Below are 26,064 nucleotides of genomic sequence, written 5' to 3'. Positions count from 1 at the left end.
GTAGTGAATTAGCATACTCTCCTAGGTGTGCCTCATCCAGGCACCGGGACTCCTTGTGAGAGCTGCCATGGAGGATTGATGATGGTCCAGCATGCCAGTACTGCTAACAGGAAGTTGACCTCGCTGTTGTGACTTCACAAACAGGGTCAGCCTGTGTGGGTGTTGGGTTACATCACTGCAATAGCTCAGCTCCAGTGTTACAGTGGCGAGGATCATTAACCCTGAGGACCTCCTTAGCTCAAGCATTGTGGCTCTTCCAAAAGGTGTCACCGTAGCACACAGCACTCATTGGTCTCCTCTGCTGACCACTCTACATACAGACTAAATAACCACATCATGAAGGGAAGACTGTAGGCTTGGCAGTACCCACGTCCAGCCCCCTCTGCAGTGATTGGGGTCAGAGGAGACCAACATTGGTCTCTTGTCACCGGTGGTCCCCCTAACTGAATTTCCTATTCATCTCACACAGCCTTTCCCATAATTATGTAAATCTGTTGACTGGATTTGGCGGCAATATGATACTCAACAAAGTGTAACAACAGGTAATGCGACGGAAGAATCTGGTTTGAATTAGGGCTGCATTTGAATCGGACTCAGGCGCAGTGAATGCACCACACCTGTATTACATTACCACAGCATGGAGGAGACTGAAAGGAGGGGAGAGCAGAGAGAATAAGAAGGAGCAGAGTAAAAGGATGTTAAATGAAGTGGAAGAACTTAAAGTATGTAATATTAAGAAACTGTTTTATTGCACTCTTGTTTAAAATGGCAACAGAGACAGGAAGTACAGAGAATATTATGTTTCACCTGTCAAGGAAGTGCTTAAACATCCAGTATAAACTATGCAGTCAGGCAGTTCCCATGGACATGGGAGCAATGGGTTTACATCTTGCAGTGATAAGGGAGCTGCTGAAGTCAATAACTTAGTCAAACACCATAATCTTAAACATACTGCTCCACTGTCTGCTATTTAATCTTCCAGAGGTGTGGATATCTTTATGAAAGTGAAAGGCTTAATACCATGCGCTTCTAGAGATGACTCCAAAAGGCAATTCATTCAACTCATCCTGGAGGCTTGGCAAGAGCGCCGCCAGATTTCATGCTTTTAGGACTGAAACCAGCCAAATTACACCTTTTCACCAGACATTTACTTTTAGCTCTGTTCTAATTGTCTCGCTCACATTCCTCAGCAGGATAATTAGGAATATTGGATTTTATGTGCTGTAGATGAGTTACAAGCCTGTGAAAACTAAGCTAAAGACCTTAATGATGATATAGGCTGATAAAAGACAAATTATTAACCCGTGACTTTGATTCAACACAGAAACAGATCTGTTACATCTCTTCAATTAACAGTTAGCTCCATTTCAGCCATGCTAGTTCCTTTGAAAGCTCTGCCTGTTGCTCATACACTCCCTTGTTTACACTGAGGGCTGCTCAGCAGAAGAATGCGCTTTGATTGCTACAACCTGAAAGTGTTCTTTATCTTGTTTTCCAACGTCCACTAAAGCTCTTATCTAAAAATATTTGTTTGAATTTAAAATCTGTCACACAGACAAAGTAAGCAGGTGCTTGTTTTACTGTCAAGACGGTGGATTGTAAGTGAAATTATTTTTTAAAAAACCCCTGGATCAGTTCTTCTTATTTGTCACATGCATTGACACATTTCTGGAATTGACGGGAGCACTTTATCAACCAGTCAACATTTAATATTGACACAAAATCTGATAAAGACTGGAGAGACTCCATCCGGCTTCTGTCCAGTCAGTGCAAAATACACATGTTGCTTGCAATGGAAATGCTGTGTCATTGGTGAACTCCACAGATTCAGCTCTCTTCTTTTTGTCCATCTGAGCTCTGAATGTGGAACGAAATAGTGCTGAAGAGTTCCTGCACAGCTGCTTCTTGTGTTGGAGGTTTACTTCCTCTGAACCTTTTTGTGAAAAGAAACTCAACACATAGAAGAGTTAATAATGTGATACTTTGTTGATCCTTTTCTCTGTCTGTTTGCCCTTTGGACCCTTTGAAGCCAGGCCATTTAGATGAACCATTAGGCCTCTGGCCTAGCCATGATTTTGAAGTGTCAACATTTCAGGATGGCTTTTTCTATGTTACAAAGTTGGAATGTTAAGAACTGAAAGAAATAAAAATGTAGTGATTTTTAACTCAGAACTTAGCATGTGAAAATCAGAAATGCCGTTTACAAGTCACGTAGAAGACGGCATGGATTTTTCACACTCTAAATATGTGGGAAGATATTTCCTGTTGTAAGCAAACGCCCGTGGTGTTTATGAATCCAGATTCTCAGTTTGGCTTGAAGGCTGGATGATTATGACGAGTGTGGCACGTATTCAAGGCCAGAAAACTGCGCCGACGTTAAGGGAAGTGAATTTCTGTTGTGAATGAATTATATGACTATAGCCAGACTCAAACAGCTTTTCAGCCCTGCTCTGTATATTTATTGAGACACATGAAAGGCTGTAGCAATTAATCATGTTGGATTTCATATTCCACACTGTACCGCATGATTGTTGAGGTTTTGAGTTGCCGTTGCGTCATGTGGAGTTTTACCTATCATTGTCCAGTACATAGCTGCAAATGTAAAATCTAAAAACAGGGACGGTAAGACTTGAAATATTGTCGTATTCTCGCTCTCCTCTAAGATGTCTTTGCAGTCATTATCTCACTTCACGTCACAGCTTCCATCTGCAGCCTTTTTGTCTCGGCCATGTTGGATGCATCTTGGTCAACATTTCACTGTAATGTCTTTAGGGGATGAGTGACAGCTGTACAGAATGACTTTCATTATGTGCCCACGATAAGCCAGATGGGTGGAATCATAGGAGCACCGCACTGCAGCAAACATAATCAACCATTTCAAATTCGCCAGTGAGCTAGAAAGAGTTTCTTAGAGGGGGGATCCTGTATGATATGAATCGAATGACAAAAAACAGAAGGCAGAATACACTGAGTTAGATAATAATACCGTAACGTTCAGTCTTACATCATATTTGTATTTGAGTCTTTTATAGTTGGAACATGATGGCTCCAAGAAGTCATTTTCTAAAAATGTAAATGTAAATGTATTTTTTAACCTAAAATATCACCTCCAAACATTGCCATATTGGCTTCATGTGTTTCAGGATGGATTTGTAAGTTTTCCAACCAAAAAAAAAAAAGAAAGGCAGTTGTTTTTTTGCATTTCTTTTGCAGCGGTTAGAAAGAAGACATGTCCCAAACTAATGGCTGCTTTATAACGCAATATTTTAGTAAGTTAAGGGGTCTTATGGCAGGGAAAAGGAACTGATTTCTTAATGATCAAAGTTATGACCCGAAACCAATTTTATTAATTGTCTCAAAGCACCTTCTGATTGGATTGCATTGTTAGGTTGATATATTTCACATATGTATTCTAATGTTAACAAAACAACTCAAATATTGACAAACTATGTGCACAAGTTACTTAAGAAATGAGATTAGTGATAAGAAATGATAAGTACTTAAGACACACAGGTGGCCTGTGTGAGGTACAACTGTACGCTGCAGTTATTTGTCTGTTATTCATAGCTACAAACACTGCAAAGGCAAAAGTGCAGTTCAGTTGAAATGTCAAAGAGTAGTTGTCATGGTAACAACCTAGTTTACACTTTCTGGGTTTGCTGCAAGGCAAGAAATCGTGATATTGCTGTCTTCCCCACGTTCAAAGTAATAGTTGAGCGTAGTTCTGTTATGCTGAAGGTTTGGGGTTGAAATAAATATACTGTATAACACGAAAACGTATGAGGTCTGGCTTTGCAGTTTGACCACAATGATAACGCCAATACTGGACGAGTCAAATTGTTTATTGAAATGTCAAAACAACAGATCAGACGGAAATCTCAGTGTATGTAAATACTGCGTTCTAACGTGCACCGTATCAGCCCACTGAGGTGAACGGGTTGTTTACTTCCTCAAAGAGGGACTCAACCTTCGAGAAGTTGGCAACAACAGATCTGTTGGCCGACAGAAGAAAATATGTCGATCAAAAGATCCCGAGCTTACGTGCGGCTCACAGAGCTGTAAACAAAGACTAAAAGTAATTGGATCGACGTGCCACTGTGTGAGTCGGTTGTACGAAAACAAAGAGGCATAATGAGAAGATTACAGGAAACAAGAAGGCGTGTACACACATTTAATGACCACTGTAATGACAAGACTAAAACTTCACCTGCTGCCATGAGGACAGCACGAGCTTGTAGTCTGGTCTGGAATCATCTGCAGGCAAGTTCTTGGCTGAAGTTGATAGATCCTTGATCTTAATCATGAACAAAACATGAACTCTGTGTGGGGTGTGTGGTTTTTATGCACTGGCCGCTCTCGCAAGCCAGGAAACTGTTGGTTATTGAGCATTTTATTGCATGTCTCACTTGAAATTCCATGCATTAAAATCTTTGAGGAGTGGCCCATATACATTCCCACCCGTATCCCTCCAAATAGAGTTGAATGCATCATTAGATAAAAGCACAGCACATTAAAATCTCACGGTTTTCGCTATTTTCTTGGACTCACCTGCACAATGTGTGAGTTTTGCATAGTAATTGAGCAACAGTTTTAACTTTCAAAAACTCAATAGTTGACGATACAGTTTGACTGGCCACTTTGTTAGCTTTGGTTTAATGATTAGAAGCACAGCGTGCAGACTGGCAGGATCAGTAGAAATGTTGATAGAAGTGACAGGAGCTGATTTTTATTTTAATTCTTTTTTTTTTTTTTTTTTTTCCACCGATGTACAAGCTGTTCATGGATCATCTTAACCAGAAGTGGCACAGCCCTGACATATTCTCAGTGGCAGGTTATCTCCCATAGCACCAGTTCTCTACATATGAGGTCTGTGTATGCTTCTAATGTCTGCTTCAACCTCACGGTCTCCGCTGAAGTTTCCAGTCCACAGTTTGACCAGAGGGATGGTGGAGGGAGGAACACCTGGTTAGCCCCTCTACAACAAGCTGTCATAGGATCTAATGAGCTCCCTGATTATCTTCCCCAGGGAGTATGTAATACCTATGTACTCTGTAAAATAGCCATTTCTATTTTTATCCCAGTGGACTAAAGCCTGCTGATTCTAAATCAGGGGGTAATTGTCTGCGATGCAGGTCAGACACACACAGGATACTCCAGAGTTTCATTTGGAGACTTTTCACCTTTTGACACATGAAATGCAACGCTCTTGATGAAAATATCCTGTGTCCCACATTTCTTCCACTGTCCACCTCCAGTGACGATGGAAGACCACTTGTCAAATACCGCTAATTATATGCGCCAGTTGAACTGTTGGGATGTCTGTGTTGACAGGCGGCTCCTCCGGTGACCTCATAGCATAAAAGGCGGGGTGGGAGGAGGTGTGCTTTGTTACCTGGGCCACCCTCCGACACCACATCATCAACAATCAACCTCAAAATTCTCTGCAGCCCGCCCACATTTGTGGTCTGATCTGAGGGTGATTAGTACTGACAACCTCAGGGAAACAGTAATACGTGGCATAAGCCAGGCTGTGTTTGTTTAGCCGCTGTACAGAGCTCAGGGCAAACAAGCAAGTTTTGCCAAATGATGGGTGGCATGCACTGTAAACTGACTGGTTCCCGTCGGCTCTAGTCAGTTTGAATGTGTTTATGTGTGGTCATGGCTCCAGTGGATTGGCAGACTAGGGGCTGTATACACTGCTGCATACTTTGGGCTGTTACTTTATCTTTGAGATGGATGAGGATGAGTCCCCAGACTCTCAGATATAACAGGTCAGTTGCGTCCATCCTCTGAACTCTCACACACACTCATACCAAACCCTGCAGTCATACCAACTGGTTACCCACCACAGATGCCGCGGACTCTCCAAGGCCCTTAGTGGGTCTTGTTGAATAGGTAAACAGGGAAGGGAGTGTCTAGACACAAAGGTGTGAGCAGCAATGAGGAGATGTGGCCGGATCTGTTTCACTATGTCATCATGCGAAAGATCCCCAGTGGGTGCCCCCACTCCACCTCCTCCCCTTCACCTCCTCTCGCCTTTCAGCCGTCCTCAATGGGCCCTGGAAATTTCTCACCACGATCTGGTTAGCCCCATTACAAAGAACCCCGTGGCCAGCTTGAAAGCACTCTTCCATACACACATACGTACAAGCAGGCAAAGGACTCCCCCAGCATTCATCACAATGATGAAAGAAAGGGAAACTAGAAATGACAAGCTGCCTCAAGTGGACTGATTCTGAGCAATTTCTATCATCTAGTCTTGAGTTGTTGACATAGAAACACTCAGAGATTGTTTCTCCTTGCTGTGTTTGTATGAAATTTCTGAGATACTCATTTTACTGGGTTGTGGACTGTGTAAATTTTCATTCCTGTTGTGTGCAACAGAAATCAATTTGCTGTGTTTTTTACCTCATGTCAGCACAACAAACTCACAAAAACCAGATTCATAGACCAGAATCTAAACCTTCATGCTCAGCTGTTTGTTTCCATCCTACAGTCAGAGCTTTCATGGCTCCGACAACTGGAAACCCAGCTTCATGTCATTAAGCCGCCTCACACATTTCTTCCTCTTTTACAACATTCTCTGTGCTCTTTTCCTCCAGACGACACAACAGGGTCACTAATGTTTTTCTGCTTGTCTCAAGTGAGCAGAAAAGAAGGGAGGGAGCTGATGGTTGCATATTTGACAGCCAGCATCCAGGATATATGCCTTCCCAGGACAAAGGCCACGAGCAACACAGTACATATACTGTACAGCGCACTCTGAAGAGAAACTGAATTCAGCTTCCACCAGGGAGGGCCAGACCAATTTATGAATATTGATAGAGACTGGCTGGGTCAGCTGTAGGGCTGCAGCATTCAGTCTTCCAAACTGTCTGAATGTGTTTAACACATCTGATTACGAAGACAGTGTGAATCATCAGTCACCCCGTGCTGGTGGCTCTGCGCTGCTGCCAACCAGACACTTAACTCAAGTGTTGTTGTTGCCCACTGGCAGAGATTTGGCGAAAGCCCGAGTGAACATACATGCATGTAAATGTGTTGGCTTGTTGGAGGCATTAAGCATCCACACATGTGCTTCCCAGTAACATCCTCCTAGTTTTTAATCCCCACCCCCACCCCAAACAAAACCCAGTGATGTCACCCATCACTCTCTTGTCTTCACCCGTATCCAGTTTCCGTGTGCTGCACGCTTGGCAAGATCTCTTCACACAAGGAAAACAATAGGAGGCATGCATACAAATGCACACTCACGCTCTTCCTCTCTCCCACACACTCTCAGACATACAGGCGTGTAATTTGACATAGGGCTCCTGTCAGGCACGCAGTGTGGTTTTTACACTCGCACTTTAGAGTGCAGGCCAAGTAATGGGACTCATGGATAGCAAATTTTCACACCTTCTAAGTAAGAATCGAAGAAAGCATACAGTATATCCAACAAATGCTGTTTCCCTTTGCTGAAGCCATAATATTTATTCTTTGCTCATATCTGATTCACGATTTCTGATTCATACTTTCTAGACCGTAACCTTGAGATTTCCATGAGATTGGGATTTTCCTTTTTTTAGCATCTGGCCACAGAACAAGCAAGCCCCCTGCCCAATGTTGCTATGCTCTTTCTGTCTCTAAACTGGTGCCGTTATTGATCTTGGCCTACTGTTTCAAACCCAATTCCGTTCAGCCAGCCCTGTGGACAGCGCAGCGCCGTCATTTGGTCAGACCCTGAGGTTTACTCTGAGCCATGAATGGACCTCTATGTTGTTCTCGTAGATTTTGGACCATTCCATCACCAGCTGGGTTTCGAGGTGACACCCCTTGTCCAACTCTCTCAATCTGAGCTTCTTTTGATAAATCCATCCTCTGATACTGTCATGATTGTTGTTTCTGTCACTCCCCGAACAGACCCGAACCATTTGAGGCCAGAACACACACATGCGCAAACATACTGGAACATGAATACAGACACACTTTAACACACATACTGTACCATTCATACCGCACAGTTTGTTCTTGCAGCTGTCCAGACAGAATGGGATTCAGCCATTTCATAGTAGAAGTAGAGTTCAAGTTTGACACACATACAGATTTAACCTATGTGTACTCCTCCTAAGCCACTCCTCTTGCCATAAATCAAGCTTAAGAACCACTATGTATGCACTACAGTGTGGTTCTGAATATATATTACAGCCTTTACCACAAGAAGGCAGGTATTGATGTGTTTTGTGGGCTGCTGGTGCCCTGAAAACCATTTGTCTAATCCTAAACTGAAAAACAAGGAATTGTGACCTTTGCCCTCTGAGGCTCAAAGATTTTTTTCTCTGTAATTAAATTATTATCATGTCATTCATCAATTTTGTGCTAATGAAGAAGCCGTATGCTATCTTGGGTGAGTGGTGTGTCAGAGGCATGTGTGCTTCGCCTGAAGTGTGTGTAAAGCTCAGAGTGGTTGCTGTGGCACCCGAGTGGAAACAAAACAGATGTCAGCTGGTGCAGGCGGTGTGTGTGACAGAGGAGTCTCAGTGAGATAGGCTGGACGTGCAGCATGATGCTCCTCTGCTGTTCAGTAATATAGGTTAAATAAACTCTCCGGGACAAGAGTTGGCTTGCTGTGACATCGCACAACTGTTAGAGGAGATATTTCTGGCAGCAGAGCTGGAGTTTCAAGGTGGCCTTGTTGGGTTTTTTTTTGCCAGATTTGATTCTATCAACCTGAAATAAATCACTGTGGTGCAAGGGAGGGAACATTCAAGGCCAAATTTAGTAGTGGGTCTACTGACAAGAGAGGGAGAGATCATGGGAGAATGTAATGGGATTTCTAATGTGCTCTCTTTGCCCCATTTCGTCCAGATGTTTTAACAGCGAATTTGGCTGTTCTTGCCACCCGCATCTCATCCCTTGTCTTTCCACACACCTTACATATTAGTGCACATGCCTGTTATCAGGGAAGGCTGCCCATTGTGTGTCCAGATGAGTAATAGTCTGATGGGAAGAGTAGAACTGCGTCATGGTGAAAGAATGTAGACTTCAGACCTCTCCTGTTGGTAGTATTTCTTTCTTCTCTGAACGACATCCAAACATGGAGATCGTGCATACGTGCGATTTGCATTAGTGCTAGCCCAGCATACACTATATGGAGGGTATTTAGGGATGTAGGGATATAAAATGTGGTGGGTTGTTTGAGGTATGTTTCAGTATGTGTTCCCTTTTCTTGCAGCTGAGATATCAACATGGCTTAACCACCCCAGACCTGCAGCAGACACTACCCAACTTGAAGAACTTTCTGGAACATGGCCTGCTGGTCCGATGGTAAGAACCAGAAAGACACATCACATCTCAAATATTTCTTCACAGGTCACTGAAGCCAGAATGATGGCCTATAAAAGTGACACCTGAAACTGAATCACTTTTTGAAATAATCAGAATAGTTTACTTCTTTAATGAATTGATCATTTTTGTTGTCACTGTTTCATTTGTTATGACCCCTGTGACCCCCATGGAGGCTCAACATAGGAAGTCAGTGTAATGTCATTGAGTAGTTGAGATAATGAAATGAACGTTAATATAATACAGCTTAATTTGTGAACTATGAGCATGATAAGGTTTTTGGTTGTAGTATAGCATTATTGACTGAAGATAACAGCTGCTGTGCTGCAAGCATCCTGTCTGTGTTTTGCTGGCATGCATGGTCATTAGAATTTGGCTGACCTCACTCATTTGAAGGCCATTTTTTCTGAAAATGTCTGTGAGCATGTAATTAACTCCTGATAATAATCTAAACAACTACGACTGTCAGTGTAGACTAGATCAGAGATCACTGGTTCAGAAAGTAGTTCTCCATTCCATGAAAAATCTTCAAAGCATTATTCTGGCGACAGAGTTAAAACATGTGGGTTAAACCTTTGCGGTCCCAGGGAACAGCTGATTTACCAGCAAGGCAGACACATGGCATTGATGTCATACCTGACCCGTTTTCAGTTTTTTTCCCCTCAAAAGTTATTTCTGGAATACGTAACGCAACACTATCAGCTCTTTGTCCATGATACATGATACAACACAGATAGACATGGAGGAAAAGAGATCATTCAACTGTTACTGTACTTACCAGTTTGGCAATCTCTCTCTCTCTCTCTCTCTGTATATTGAGAGAGTGCGTAGATATTTAGATGAATTGTCCACACACACACAGTCTTTTGCATTGACTAGGATTAATGATAGACCACTTGTAAAAACATTGGATTATAAATGGTCCTAGACAGGTTCCTCGTTGTATCCCATAACTAGTAGAATTTACACTTGAATTTACACCTTTGAAATGATGTAAAGCTTCTGTTCATCATAAGTACCTCCTCACTTTTAACAGGCAGAATTTGATAGTATTTGCAGCAGCTACTTTGTCCCGGTGAAGTGGAATGCTTAGATCTCAGCTTCTCTCCTGCAGCAGTCTTATGGCCTGTGGGTAACCCTTCACTAAAACCTGAGAGTGAGGCTGTGTCAGACTTCAGCTCCAGTGCAAAAGAGAAAGCTGTCTTTGATCTCCACTCCTCTCCTAGGGTCAGCAAAGGGGAAAATGTGTATTACACACATTAATTGAATAATCTTTTGTTTTGAAAGGGAAGAAGCCATGAAAAGCCTCAGCTCTCAAATCAGCCCTCCACCACCCCCCTCCTTAATGGGAAGTGGAAGGGCCCAAAGATAGATGAGATGAAAGCATGGGCCCACGATCCCTGAAGCTATGTGAGTGGGCGTGTGTGTACGTGTGCTGTCTGTGTGTATGTGTGTGTACACATGCGTGGAAGTTTTAAAAGAGGTGAAGGTGAGAGTTTAACAGTTTTACAGTGGCTTGCCACAGCCACACTCCTGTGCAACAACGAGACCACAGGGACAAGAACTGACTCAGAAGTCATCAGCTGAGAATCAAGAGACTGTTTTTCTCATCACCTCGAGCAGCACTGAACTTCAAAAACATACAATGAGATCAGTCACTCGTATTCTCATACAATATGGAGCTCAGCTACTAGAGCAGTAGATTTAGCAACAGCATAAAGAAATACAATTGTGCAACATTTGGGGAAAATGTGTATTTGCCTTCTTCCCCAGAGTTAGATGAGAAGATTGATACCTCTCTTTGAAGCAGCTAGCAGCTGATTGGCTTAGCTTAGCAGAACAAGTCAAAGCAGGGGAAACAATTTGCCTGGCTCTGTCCCAAATTAACATCCACCCACAGCCACCTCTAAAGCTTAGTAATTAACGCCTATTGAACCACATGTTACATATTTGTACACATATATATACAAGCGAGATACAACATGTCAGTTAGTGAGCTTTAGCTTTCAGTTTGTCGTTCTTTGCATCATGCTAGTCATCTCTAAAAAAATGTTTTCATTTGTCTTAAGCTCTTAAGCTTTTAACTTTTAACTATCCTGCAACCCCTCAGTGCAGGACAGTACAGTACATTGTGATACTGGCATCTTTGTGTTCAGTTATCCACCACGATGTTAAAATGTCCCTTTTTTTAAAAGCCACACTCAGACAAGCAAGACGTACCGTTCTGTAAGAAGCTCCGTAGTGATGAAATATAAGTCAGGATTTATTTACAAAATGGTATAATTTATGCAAAAAAGCATGATGGGAAAATGTCAAACTTTCTATATATATTTTCTATACTATATACTATTCTTATATATATATATGTCCTAAGATTTAAGTTACAGTGAATACACTTCCCCTCCTCTCATCATAGGACCTTGCACCTTCAGCCTAAATTAAAGCCTCCAGCAAAGATGGGGAGGTGACTGCTTCATAGTACCTTGTAATAAGGAGGATATACACTAATTTCCTTTGTACATCAGTTCCAGCCTTGCTTTCTTTCTTGTTCTTGCCTAAATTCAGATACAATAAATTCAGATACAATTTCCAGCGCTGGGAACCAACTTATGAAATATGGATAAAAACAGCCACATGGCAGCTGCAGGTAATTATCCTATAGACTGTGAGCGAGAGGCTCATCTGCTTCCTCTGTCCCTCCTTGCCACCTCTTTCTTCCCCTCCATGCATCCAAACAGGGATGATGTGATGAAGGATATGACCGAGGGCACCGTTTCCAGAGCAGATTTGGAAACGGTTCCTCCCTCCATGTAGAACTAATTCAGCATGCATCCAGTCTGCAGGGAGAGCCTTTCCCGTAGCACAGAGAACCACACAATGGGAGTATAGTGGATTCATCTTGGACCTTTTATACAGACTGGATGGAATAACTGCAGAATAGCAGAGTGTATGTAAGAAAAAAAATGTACTAAAAAGTATGTTATTTTTGTACAGTGGGCTATATGATGCTCCTCTGGCGAGCTGCTGATCATATCTTTATACACTTTCAAACAGTACAGCCTTAGACACACATCATAACATGTCATAATATATACAGTCCAGCTCTGGTGAAAAATGGGCAGTAGAGGTTTTTTTTAATCTTACTGAAGGATGAGAAACAGCGGAAAAATGGTGAATCTATTACCATGGGGCAGACAGAGACAGCACCAGAAACCAGCTCTTTGTAAACTGTACAGTCTGCTGAGATCAAAGTAAATGCGTTCAACATGCTCCCATTTGCCGCTCCACATCCGCTGAGGGCCTGGCACAGGCTCACAGGGGCCCTAATCCCGCTCCGGTGGCTGGAAGCAGGGCTACATACACGGGGGGGAGGCAAGGTGTGGCAGAGCGCCTGGCTGGGCATATTCAACACTGCAGCTGGAGGATGTGAAACTCCCCAAAGACCCCATAGTGAGTGAAAAGTTAGCACAACACTACCTATAATATATACAGTATAATAAAGATTTTGAAGGTACATTGATACTGACAGGTGTCCTATGGATTTACTATATTTATGATGATGGTTGATGTATGTAAGGATAGATGAGGAATATTTCCATTTTCCTGTTCATGTGATATTCTTTTAAGGAACAGTGGTTCTTCAAAAACCACTTCCCCCTTATCCTTTGGGAATAATAATGCAATTTCTATTCCATTTTTTTCTCCTTCTGTAAACCATTATTTTAACCAACCACATGCTTATGCTTAATTCTTTTAAAGGAAGTTACTAAAACATGATAGATCATATACATTATAGACACATATAGTATAAATACATACAGTATCAATGTGTCCATATCATCTAAATTAACTGACCAAGTGTGTTAAGTTTCAGTAACATGGTACACTGCTTATCATAAACACATCAGAAACAGTACTCCTACTATTCACTGCACGGCTTATGTTTTCATATGGATGATGTATATATAAATTGCAAATTCCTACCACTTTTAGGATGTCCGTGACATGTCCAGACAAGGCAGTCCAACACTGATCGAGAGTATGTGTCCAAAATATCCGCAAATGTGCTGCCGCAGTTTTCACAGAGAACGCAGAGAAGTAGCTAGCTGTAGTGACATCGTGCTGCTCCATGGAGATCGTACCCGCTCAACCCAAGTTACATAGTGCAAGAACAGGCACAGACTGGGAAAAGAGGAGCCATTCTTCCTATTACAAGTCAGTGTACCACCAAAATGAAAACTTTTAAGCTGTTATTTTAAGGTAATGTGTAATGTTTCTACTTCACTATAATAATACTGACTACCATAGAACAGCAGCAACACAAGCTTATTGGTTCTGCTGATGTTGAGCTTCAGGTGGTTGTTGTTGCACCATGTGATGAAGCTCTCTGTCAGTCCTCTGTACTCTGTAAAAACAGTCTCTAAGTGAAGACAGCTTGTTTCTCACTAGAAATGATTCTCTGGAATCATACATGTCAATACAGTGATAACTTTCATTGAGTCCAAAAATAAACTTAATAACTTTTATTAAATTCCTTCACCGGCTTCACTACACGTATTCTCTGAGTGTGGACAGACATGTATGTTAACTGCATACAACCCTGCGGCGGGGATTCTAGTTTGCTTTTATTTTTAATACCGGTATATTTTTGCTGTAGAAAAAGCAGCATTAACTTTGCAATAGATGTTTCAGATAAAGTACCTTTGAGCACTGTGAGGGTGTTTATATTGTTAGCTTGTTGATCATGTTGCACATGCTATGCTGTGAGGATTCCCTGTCTTCATAGGCCAGACAGTAAAAAAAAAAAAGTCCATAGCTTCCAGCATACTGCATATCAAATTTTAGTAATGTTTGCTCTTGTAGTTTCACAGGGATTTCCCTAAACCACATCAAACAACCAAATCTTATCTGCCATTGTTTGTTTTGGCCCAAAATTATGGCTCCTTAACAGGATTTGGATATGAACAGGGGCATGTTGCATAGCCTGTTGGGGGGGTTGCACAGTGGAAAGGTCTGGCTGACTGAATTCCAGAGTCAGCCTGAAATATGCCAGGTTTGACATCAGCAGTGGAAAGGAAGAGAGCAGGCCGAAAGCTTTGAGGAGTGAAGGCGATTTCTGGCTCAGCGTGTCACGTTTTCTGCTTGATGATTTAGACAGAAGCCTCTTAGCAGCATTTACAGTGTGCAGCAAAGTTGTTGTGGGGGTAATGTAAGAGAGGCTGGGAGCCAGTGAAACTTAAAGACTTACTGTCAGTGGAGGAAACCTATCACTGCACAGCTGTGTATCATGCATTAGGGATGGGCAACAGGCCTTTTTCCCATCAGTATGGTATGTTGAGCTGCTATCATGAATTCCCTTTGCTCTTCATGAATGTCTTGGACAAAGTCCAAGTTTCACAGAGTATTTGAAATCTGAGCCCTCTAATTTTAAAGTCCCATCTTTATTAATAGTGTACACATAGGGGTAGTTTCCTCATGCGGGTTAATGGAATATGTTATTTTAGCTTTGTTCATTATTGTTTTTATTGATCCAGTCATTGTAGTATTGTGTAATAGTTGTTGAAAGCAACCTTTCCCAAAGCAAGCCATTACAGTGGGATGTTTAAAACATTTAATATGCTTATGAGATGAGGAATGCTAAAGATTTGCCAAATCACATAATTACATGCACAATAACTGCTTCCAGTGGACCGCAGCATCTAACAGGGTAAGCATTAATATACGGGTCATGACTCAGTGATGCCTGGCAAATCAAGAATGAATATTGTTTCCACAGAACTCAGACACTCAATATTTAAACCCAACTATGTTTTTAACAAAATGAAATCCACAGCCACAAACAGCAGCACTCTGAGGCTGTGATTTGGCACAGTGGTTGATAAATACAAGCTAACTGCTAACATTAGCATGCTAGAATGAAGTAATAATGCTGAACAAATTTGAAAGTTTAACTGGTGATCAACAGTCCAGGGATCACCACAGTCATAACAACTCATCCTGAGGGGGACGTGAATGCATGAAGCAAATTTCATGACAATGTTTTCAGTTGTTGTTGTTGAAATATTTCATTCAAACCCACAAATGTCAGCCTCATGGTGGTGCTTGAGTACAAGTCAGGGGGTTAGTCTTTAAGTTTCATCCTCTAGGAACCATGAACATGATCTGTGTCATGTTTTACTAATCCATCAAGTGCATGTTGAGATTTAACTGGATAAGTGGAAATCTTGAACTGTGGTGGAAAAGAGTAAAAGTCACGGGAAACACCAAGTAGTAGGATTCATCCTCTGGGGAACATGATGGCAAACTCTCCAGTAACTGTATAGAGAGCATATTGGACTGATATTTCAGTCTGCTCTGGATCGTAGTGCTGGACCAACCAACAAACAGACAGACACACACTGCCATCCCTGGAATTCCATTCCACCTCTTTAAAAGGCTGTTTAAATACTACTTTTAAGAATGAATGATGCAAGGATAAAGAAAGTTCAGAGAGGGAACAGGTTAAATGTTGAATCTGAACAATCAGTGTACCAAGAATGTCAACAAGAGACACAGTTAGCTTATGCAAGGTACTGTAAGTATTTGGTCTTATTCACTGTGTGAGAGCAACACTGCATGAGTTCCAGCTTTTCCAGTCAACTTGAAAAAATGTTTTTCAGCAGTTCTGCCTTCCAACCGTCCTCATTTGGCACACATGCTCACAGTGGCCATACATGTGTAGCCTAATTGCCCGCATTAAAAAACATGTCATCATTTCAACAGTTAAAATGTTTCAAGAAAAAAAATGTTATGGCTGCCCAGAGGTTTGCTTGGCTCAAGTCCTGACTGACACACCCAGTTTCCTCTGTTACTCATACAATGCTGCACAATTTGATGCAAAAGAAGAGCTAACCTAGAAACCAAATGGAACAAAATACCACGGTCCAAATACGAAATTCCTCATTATGCAAAAGACCTGGTGTGATGACCATGTGATTTTATGTCAGTGTCAATAATACATTTGTTTGTGGCATAGATGGCCAGCTAAAATCAGACCAAATGGATTATGTGAGAGACCCAGCTGGAGGGAGGAATGGATAAAAATGACTGATGGTAATCAAAATCAAAGCCATCTAATCAGCTGTTGCTGTTGAGGAGGCACTTAGTCAAGCTGAAAAATGCAGTAGTTTCTTATTAGCTTGGTAGAAATGACGCATGGAAACCTTAAACTTATCTCCAGTTTCCAAACCAGTATTGTGTTTTGAAGAGTCTGAACCGCATTTTCCACTTACTTAAATGATAATTGACCTCTCATGACATCTGTCTTTATTCCTCTCTACCGAATCAGACTTAGCATTTTTGGACTGGCTTTCAAAGCGCACATGATGCTTTCGTTCGGAAAGTCACAGATAAGTGTTTGAGATGGCAAATCAATCTACTTTTCTCCATTCATTATTTTTCATTTGTCTTTCATTAGGTGTTAAAGAGCACATTGTTTTTCCATTTTGCCCCAAAATGCTTTTCAGCAGAGTTGACCATGTGCTTGTTAGAGGGCCAGGCTAAAGCCAGCTGTATGAAATGATGTGTTTTGAGGGACGTATACTGCCAAGTAAAGCACAGTCCATCCTCTGCTCTGCCCACTTAATAGGAACACCCTCACAGGATCAGGTCATTACCCTCTGCCTTTGTTTTCTTAACTTTGACCTTGGTTGACCATCCAGCATTTGCAACTGCATGTCTCCAATTATCTTTAATGTTAGCCATGAGCTACAGTATTTACAGGTTGTTACTATAGGCGGTTACTGTACGTACTGTACTTTCAGACCGTGGATGGTTCTCATTTACTGACTCACAGGCACTTTGAAGTTTGACAAGTTTTACTTAAAACTAGACAGGCTTTTCCTCTCTTCACGCCAGAGTGTCCTGCCTGTGAACCCTGTCAGGACCACCTCGGCAGGGTGCCTGCATGGGTTAAGGTCAGGGCCCTTTTAACGAGTTGTCGTTATTAGTGGCGAAACTGTCCGTCAGACAGGGAGGCAGTACACAATAAATGCATACATCAACCAGTGACTCGGTGCCAAGGACATTATTATTACTACTTTCTATAATGGCTGCATGTCTAACTGAGCAAGCAGAGATTCGTCCTCAACACTTTAACTAACACATGTGAATCTCTGGAGAGCACAGGGAGGCCCTGTTTAACCTTTGACCCCAACAGTACACTGTCTGTGCTCCTGAGATAGCGGAATGGTCGCGTTAAGCAGACCTCTTAAGTAGACCGGTGATCTTGGCCTTGGCTATCGGAAGAGGCAGTGAGGCCCCCCATTTAAGTAAATTTATGGCTCCAGTACTGGGGTAGGGCGGGGTGTCCCAGACCCCAAATCTGTTATCTGTTATTGAGAAAAATGTCTGACATTCTTGGGTGGATGCCTGCTGCGTGCTTCAAGTCAGCAAAATGTGTGTGAGTGTAGTCTCACAGGCTGTATAAATGTTTTCTGGGTGTTGTAAGGTGGAGTGATTTGCAAAGAGCTACAGCTCTCTTGGATCAGGGGGAAGGAGTTGTGTGCTTAGGGTGGAGGGTTGCTGATGACATCAATGGCCGTCTCATTCGACCGCTCACAAAGTCCCAGTCTTTTATGTTAGCTGTCAGGATCATTGCTTACAGTAGTAAATTGAATACAGCCTAAATTGTATCTTGAATTTGATACTATGCAAAGAAATAGTTTGATTGTCATTGCTGTTATTTATGTCCTCTTTTATTCAGTGTGTTTCTCTCTCTCTTTGTTCCTCTCAGTGACAGACACCATGTCTCTAGCTCCATCCCAGTGCCAACCAAGAGTCAGCTGGGAGTGTCTCCTGCCTCGGAAATAGGATACCCCTGCCACACCAGCTCCCCTGACCGAGGCCTGAGGAAAAGGGCAAGCTCTGAGGCTGATAAGCCTAAGTACAAGGCAACTCCTCCACCCAGCTACAACACAGCCATGGGTGAAGAGCAGCCCCCAGCTGGCCTGGCACCACCCTCGCCCTCGGCCAAACACCTGTCCTCCTCCCTTGATGCCGGCATGGCCTCACTTAACCTGGCTAAGGCTACGGAGACCAACAAGGAGAGAGAGCAGAAGGAAGAGAAGGAGGAGGGGAGGGAGACAGCAGTCGAGGGGGACAGAAGCATAGACAGAGAGACTGAAGTAGATAAAGAAGAAGAACAAGAGCAACCAGCCAGTAGTACAGTTGTATCCTACTCTTCTACAGTGCAGGACGCTGGTGAGGAAACAGTGGCCACTAGTCAGCACACAGGTGCCATGAACGGCTCTTTGGTACCAGGACAGGCTCCTGTTAGCCTGGTCCCAGAGCTTCGCTGCTCTGTGGAGCAAGCTGAGGAGATCATGGGCACAGAGGCCACAGGTTTAGGCCTCGGGTTGGGCTTAGGGTTAGGGCTAGCGGATGAGGCCCGAATGGAAGACTACCGCTGCATCCCTGTGGACCACGCTGTAGCTGTGGAGTGTGATGAACAAGTGCTGGGTGAGCTGGACGTTGCAGGGTTTGAGGAGTTCTCCAGGCGCATCTATGCACTAAATGAGAACATGTCCAGCTTCCGCAGACCACGCAAGAGCTCTGATAAATGAGGCACAGGACCTAAGGAGAGAGGAAGGCATGAAGAAACTCGCACAGGGAGTTTGGATAAATCCAAAGCAGGGACATGAACTGAGAGGACAAGGGTGGGGACCCCACTCCCTTATCGCAGCATCAAAAATCATAGGAGCTATTCTGAAATAATGACCAATTTGCACTTATTGTAAACATTTCCATAGTAATCTTTTAAATGAGACACAGTTAAAAGTGCAGGTATTGGGACAGTAAGCTTAACTTTTATTTTTGATGCCAGCTTTAATATATTTTTTAACAACGGATGGAGCAATGTACCATTATTCAGACATTTCTATTCTCAAAATTCTCTGACCTCTATGAATTAATGTCACTTATTGTAGGCTGCAGGGGACCATTAATGTAAAATGACACACAATGTATACCGCTTGCACTTTGTCTTCAAAAACTTACTGCAGTAACAGCCCCTGACTTCTCGTACAAAACGTCATTGTCTCCAAATTGCGTTTAAGATTCACATCCACACATCAGCCTGAGTGCATCAGGGTTTAAAAATGTTTCAGCGCAGTAGCTCCAAAACCTTTTCCTTATCACTGTACCTCAAGTTTCCCCTTGACTACAGAGGCATCTGCTTGCTTCTTCACTTGAGTTGAGTTTTTTTGGACAGTACATCAGTTAAGGAACCATTAATATAAACAGACAATGGTTGCAACTGGAAGTGTTATCGGAGTGAGTCATGCTCTGCCACACAGCCTGCTCTCCCAGTACTTCACCTTTGACTGCACAAGCAAATGTTTAGATGCTTCCCAAGCCTTCTTTCAAGGTGCATGACAGTGGGTGTGTGCAGGAGGGAGGAAGTGATGTGTACGTGTGTGTATGTATGTGTGTGTGTTTGGTGCGTCACATTTGCATGTAACCCCAATCACAGTTAGGTTTCCAGTAATCCCAGCAATGACCTTTGAACCAGGCAGGATTGTGCTACTATAAAGTGAGGTGGGAGCTGGAACCAGTAGCCCAATCTGACTCCCTAACTGTGACACACGGTATTTCCTCCCATGCACCAACTCAACCCGGCCTTCATTCTCCACACAGGGTCGAGTTTCTCCTTCAGGTCTTAAGACAAGGATCACAAGAGTGGCAGATTGGACCTTACAGCACATGGCAGGGATATGGTGCAATTGTTTTTCTGTCCATCTCCGTGTCCTCTTTCTTTTCTCTTTTATTTTTTCAATTTTAATGTATCCCATCAATATTAACACCAATGTTAATGTTAAGTCCACTGATTCTCATATTCAGTAGACCAAAAACTTAATTCTATGTGTGTTCCATTGGAATGTCTCACTCAGGCTCTACTATAAGTGTTAATAGCAAGTGTCTCAATCCCATTGGCTGTGATTTTGTCTTGTGTCTCCATGTTCTGAATGCTTTCTTTGCACTGGTGTTCAGTTATTGCGTTATTTATGTCTCTCAACAGTTGTGTGTGCTTTGTTTAAAAGGAAATCAATATCTGGTTTTATTTTCCCCACTCACTTGGGATGTCGCTCATTCTGACTGTCGATTGTGAGACTGATATCATAACCAGTGTCTGGGTCCTGATGTGGACAGCTACTTTGCATCGCCCGCTGTGACAAAGGTGAACTCTCCACTGGCAGCACACACTGTGTTTCAGATCCAGCAGTGTGGTTGCTGACTGTTGAGAAGTATTGTATTTAAAACAAAAAGATGAACCATGTTAGATCATTTCCATAAACTGCTATACAGTTCAGTAAGTGACCATGTACATATACTTTTGTATGGAGGGTTGTTTTTTTTTTTGTTATTAAAGACTTGCAGTCTAATGGCATGTATGTATGTAGCCCCCTTTACGATCTGTCTGCCTACATTTGTGTTGGTCTGAGTGTGCTCAAGTTTGCCTGGTACAGCAATGAAATTCTAGAGGATGAAACATGGAGACCATGATGGTTTCAAAATGGTATGAAAACAGACTCCTGGAAACAGTTGAAGTCCATTAGCATTATGAAAGAGCTAAATGCTAAGATGTTATAATGTTTACCATGGTCATCGCCATCTGTAGTGTGTTGGCATGCTAGTAGTGCTAGTTAGCACTAAACACAAAGGTGGGATGAGGCTGGGTTAGGGCTGAACAACTGCCATAATACAAGTCAACAGGTGTTTGCATCCTGATAGACCTCTGCTCTGCCTCCATGTTAGAGCTGGATTAATACAGCTGTTTCTCACTGAATTGATTTGGATTGAGCTGATAAAATGTCAGAGTTCCCTAAAGCCCATGAAGTTACCATCAAATTGCTTAATTTCTCTGATTAGCTCTCCAGAACCTAAAAACATCCAGTTTACTATCATGTAAGACAAAGAGAAGCAGAAAATGGAGGAGTTGAATCTTTGGAATCTTCATTATGTTGCGCTTAAAAATGAATCAAACTATCAGTTACCAAAACAGTTGTGGATTAATAATGAAACTTTGTCACAGCAGACATGTTGATCGGTCATAGCAGGAAGCGCACAGGCAGAACTAATGACATTAAAGATGTCTTTATTGATGTTATTGAACTCATCATTAATTACACCTGTGCTTTTCTTGCTGTATCAAATGAAAATGTCTCCTCCAGCACAGTCTTGGCTAACTAATCAAAAATAAAAATTAAAGGAACCACCTGCCTGGTTGGACCAGGGGCCTTTAATTACAATTCATGTTCTCATGATTATGCATAAAGAACAGATATGGTTGATATTTTTATGACTTATGAGGACATTACTCCATCAGTCATTTGTGGACACAGGAAAGACTCCAGATTCATCCTCCTTCGAAACGCCTGAATCACATTCATCTGGAAGGTTTGGGCTTTTCATCTTTCGTGCTTTAATATGTTTTTCATCTGCCTGGAAGGCGTCTTATCTGGAATCTTTTACACGTGGCACAGTTAAACTAAGTTAGAACCGTATGTTCTTGACAGGTTCTTAATTTAGATTTTAGAGAACATGCTGCACCTATGATCCCTTTTTATTGTTGTGAAACAGTTGTAAAATATTGTGCTGACTTCAGAAAAAGCTTCAAGTGCAACATGAGAAACATCGTATGATGTATTTTTCTACCTGTCTGTCATAATTTGTACTTTAGCCAGCATCAAAGAGGGGTGATGAGTCTTTTTTTACATTTTGGCTAGTTATCAGAGGCTGCAGCTGAGAGTCATTTTCACTTCACTGTAAGGTTTGCATCTACATCAATCATTAATCTAATGCACCGCCCGCCCAGCATGCTAAGTGAAACAAACCAAGCACTCCCAAGATGTGTGACCAACAGGTGCACGTTGGGTTTGGTTCAATGCTAAATGATAAAATGTCAATGGTGTTCTGGCAATTTTGTACTAAAAAGCACAGTCATTCGTTGTCTTTTATGAGAGTTTATTCTGACACCTGCAGACGGACTTCCTCCTTACTGTCTATCTATCTATCTATCTATCTATCTATCTATCTATCTATCTATCTATCTATCTATCTATCTATCTATCTATCTATCTATCTATCTATCTATCTATCTATCTATCTATCTATCTATCTATCTATCTATCTATCTATCTATCTATCTATCCATCAGAACACTGTCGACACAATAGGCACGTCATGATGTGTTGTACAATCAGGACAAAAGGTTCACTTAATCAGAGCATAATAACATACGTGGTGTCATGGTCAGCAGATTATGGCACACGCACACACCTAATCATATGACATGGTTATTCATTTGGCTTTAAGACAGTGAATGTTTATGATTGAGTAAAAGAGAAGATCAATAACAAGAATTCACATTCCCCCATTTGAGCATATTATGCTCACAAATTAACATTAGTCAAACTAGAATTAATCATTAAAACCCACAATTTATGAAAACTAAAAAAATGTCTAAAGTAATCAAAGTAAGAAATATTGCTAAACAAAAGTGTTAAAAATCATGATGATTAGCACAGGGTGGAACCCAGTCCAGAGAGGAATTATCTTCCAACTGAATCATGAACTGTCCTACACAGGATTTGACTAGTGATGTGATTAAAGCTTTAATGCAAGGTATAGCACAACAGATTACAACCGTATATACTATCAGAAAAAAACAAAACAAAAACAAAGGTGTCAGTGTCTTCAGCGATGTCACTTTCCATCCTCCATCAGTCAGCCAGGAGACCTCTCTTCATGCAGCAGCTCATTGAGGTGTGACACAACATGAGTCATGTTGTCTGTGATGTCTGGAATGTAAGTGCAACAGTCTGTACCTATTCTGTGGCAGACTGCTCCTTGGCTGGCAAACATCATATCCATTGCCCTCCTGTTCTGCAGTGCCACATTTCGGATGCCTTGGACAGTGAGGGTGAGAGCAGAAAACCCAGATGACACTAAGGCCGTCAGGTTTTCTAATTCCACTGTCAGGTCATCCATCTTAAAGGCGTTGTTTCCAGTTCCCCACGTTGGAGGACTGGTTGCAGTGGGACAGAGAGGCTGAGAGGACTGGCTATAGAGGGACAGAGGTTCAGAGGACTGGTTATAGTGGGACAGAGAGGCTGAGTGAAATGGCTATAGGGGGATAGAGAGGTTTAAATGACTGGTTGCGGTGGGACAGAGACTGAGTGGACTGGTTATAGTGGGACAGACGTTTAGACAACAGGTCTCAGAGTGGTCATCAAGAAGCTGAACTAAGAGCTGATTGTTGAGGACTTTGTGGTGCAAAGCTCGCAGAGTGACGGTCAGACAGATGAGTATGTAACAGTTACAGAGACATCAACAATCATTCTGTTGCCTGGCAACCTAGCATTGTGTGTGCTCTATGTGTAAAACTGCAGCTCCCTTTGCTTTAATATGTGTGTTTGTGGCTGCAGCCGCTGTGGACTTTATATTGTTTATGCATCTCTGTGTTGTCTGCTGTGGTGATGTTTTATTCTGCCGTTAAAGTGGCAGTTATCTCATGTCTGTAGCCTCATATTGCTAGTTTTTTGTTCATTGTTGGTCACGTGTGTAATTGTCTGAGCTTTACTGGGTTTGCCAAAGGGATTTAAACCTTTTCCTTCATTCGCCCTGACAGTGTGGGCACTATAGGCCTTACATGTATGTACACATGTGGCTGTACATGTGACTAATCTTACAGTGCCTTCAGTACTTGATGTAAGCCCTAATGAAATAAGCCCCTCTGCATTCCTTTACCTCATTAAGCACTTAACTTAGTAAAATCCAACCTTTCTGGTGGTATTACCATGACACTTTGTCAGGGCTCATGGTAATTTCTCAATTTGTTCACATTAAGCAGCAGAAAACAGTAACTGAAAGCATTTTAAGCATACTGTGATCTTGTAATTTATGTCTCTCCTTGTTTATGTCAGGCAGATTATGTTTGGCTACCATCAAAATGTTTTAGCCCATTCCTCACTGGCAATAAGGCTTTCTGTTTTACAATCACCTGCTGCATCTTTTCATAGTCTTTCTATGAGGCAGATGATTGCTGAATCTGTCCTTTAGTACTATGTTTCCAGATTCACATAAAGCAGTTTCCTGCTCCTCGATCCTATAAACTCCTTGTGTTGATCTGCAGACTGTCTGCTTTCACCGCTAAGCCCCTGCAGGTGTTTGAAGGCCTCAACGCTCGGCCCTCCAGGCATGACATTTCATCCAGCCAGAGAGGGGACATTTGTGCCATCGTGCAAGGCAGACCTGCTCTAAGCGCAGCATGTGAGTGCATGTGCCGTTGCATTGTTTAAAACAGCAATAGTTTGCAGATTATTTGTAGTTTAAAGTGTATGAGAACGAGAACCGAGGCACTGGGACTGAGAGTAAGCAGGCTTTATTCCCTCACTCACAAAGCCATCTTCATATTTCTGAGCTGAGTGCTCATGTTAAAGAGTACAGGACTTCTGCATTGTATAGTCTGCTGTACTGTTCATCATCACAGGCACCTCACAAAATCCACACCAGCCAAACCAGTACTGCTGGCTGTCTAAGATCAGGCCTCTGGGCTTTACACCACAATGTGTGCATGTGTGTGACAGTCATGAATGAACCTGTACTCTCTGTATTTACCCCCTAGCAGTCTCCTCATTAATTCTGATTATTGATTTAAATTGTTACCGGCCAAATTGTCTAATCCATTTAATCCTGATGACCGTTCTGTGATAAGAGGGGAATCCATCAGTAAACGTCATAAGCAGGATTAGCTGAGCACAATGCAGTCCATCAGCACCTCATTCATACAGCAGCCATATCATCTGACACCGACAGTCACCGTAAACTTGTCTTTCTTAGGTCTCAGTTATACAGTAGATCCTCTGTCATTATTACTGTGGGTGTCACTCATGCACTGTAATCCTGTCATTGCTACATGTCAGATATGAGGGCACGCACGCATTTATTTTTAGAAATCTGTGAACAAACAAGACACAAAAAGTGGAGTTTTGGATGGCTGCATTATAGTATATTGAGTGATTAATGACTCATACTTCTCTTGGGAGCCAGAGTAGCAAGAGAAGCTATAAACTTATTCTCCTACATTCAGCTAATTTTAACTTTTAGCATTTTCACTGAGAGCAAGTTGAGAAGATTGCTAGGGAGCGGCTGTGGCTCAGGAGGTAGAGCAGTCATCTGCCGATCAGGAAGTGGGTGGTTCGTTCCGTGGCCTCAGCAGTCCACATGCAGAAGCATCACTATTATCACTATTACTGAACCCCGTCGCTTTGGATAAAAGCGTCTGCCAAATGACTAATTACTAATAACCAGTCGGTGATCTGAGGGGTCATTGTTAGCAAAATGACCTTAACCTTCCATCCCTTAGTATCAGAGAGTGCAGGGACAGAGTGGTTGTTAGTTGAATTTGTTGGTTGAGTCTGCCGGACTCATTGATGCTTTATCTGACTGCAGTTCATGCGTGTTAGAATCTATGGCACCGACCACGACTCTGAAATATCAGTAGCCTAACTGCTGTGGATTCAGAAATCCATGGTGCTGTCTGTGGTGCTGAAACAGTAAACTGATTTGTGATTGCGTTGCTTTCTCTCAGCCTCACCCTTCTGTCAGTTCAGATATATAATATTCTCTGAATGAAATACTAGAAATACTTGGTTGTATACTACACTGTAGCCTGTATTCTCTGTAAAGTGACAAGTAGCA

General features: G+C 42.2%; 1 protein-coding gene across 2 annotated transcripts in view; it reads left to right on the top strand.

Annotated features, from left to right (window-relative positions):
• Nucleotides 1–23,023, top strand: part of uvrag (UV radiation resistance associated gene) — an 84,023-nt gene extending 61,000 nt beyond the window's left edge. Inside the window, exons 14-15 of one of the 2 annotated variants that reach the window (XM_070982447.1) lie at nt 9,215–9,306; nt 18,098–23,023. In XM_070982447.1, coding sequence (XP_070838548.1) covers nt 9,215–9,306; nt 18,098–18,926 — 921 coding nt within the window. In that variant the 3' untranslated portion in view covers nt 18,927–23,023. Of the gene's footprint in view, nt 1–9,214; nt 9,307–10,611; nt 10,735–18,097 lie in introns of those variants that run through there. The other variant, XM_070982448.1, reaches the window with a different exon arrangement.
• Nucleotides 23,024–26,064: the final 3,041 nt, after the last annotated feature.

The sequence above is a fragment of the Chaetodon trifascialis genome, chromosome 16 (genome assembly GCF_039877785.1).
Source record: "Chaetodon trifascialis isolate fChaTrf1 chromosome 16, fChaTrf1.hap1, whole genome shotgun sequence".
Taxonomy (NCBI): Eukaryota; Metazoa; Chordata; class Actinopteri; order Chaetodontiformes; family Chaetodontidae; genus Chaetodon; species Chaetodon trifascialis.
Note: the sequence above shows the minus strand (reverse complement) of the source record. Positions and strands in the feature narration are given on the sequence as shown.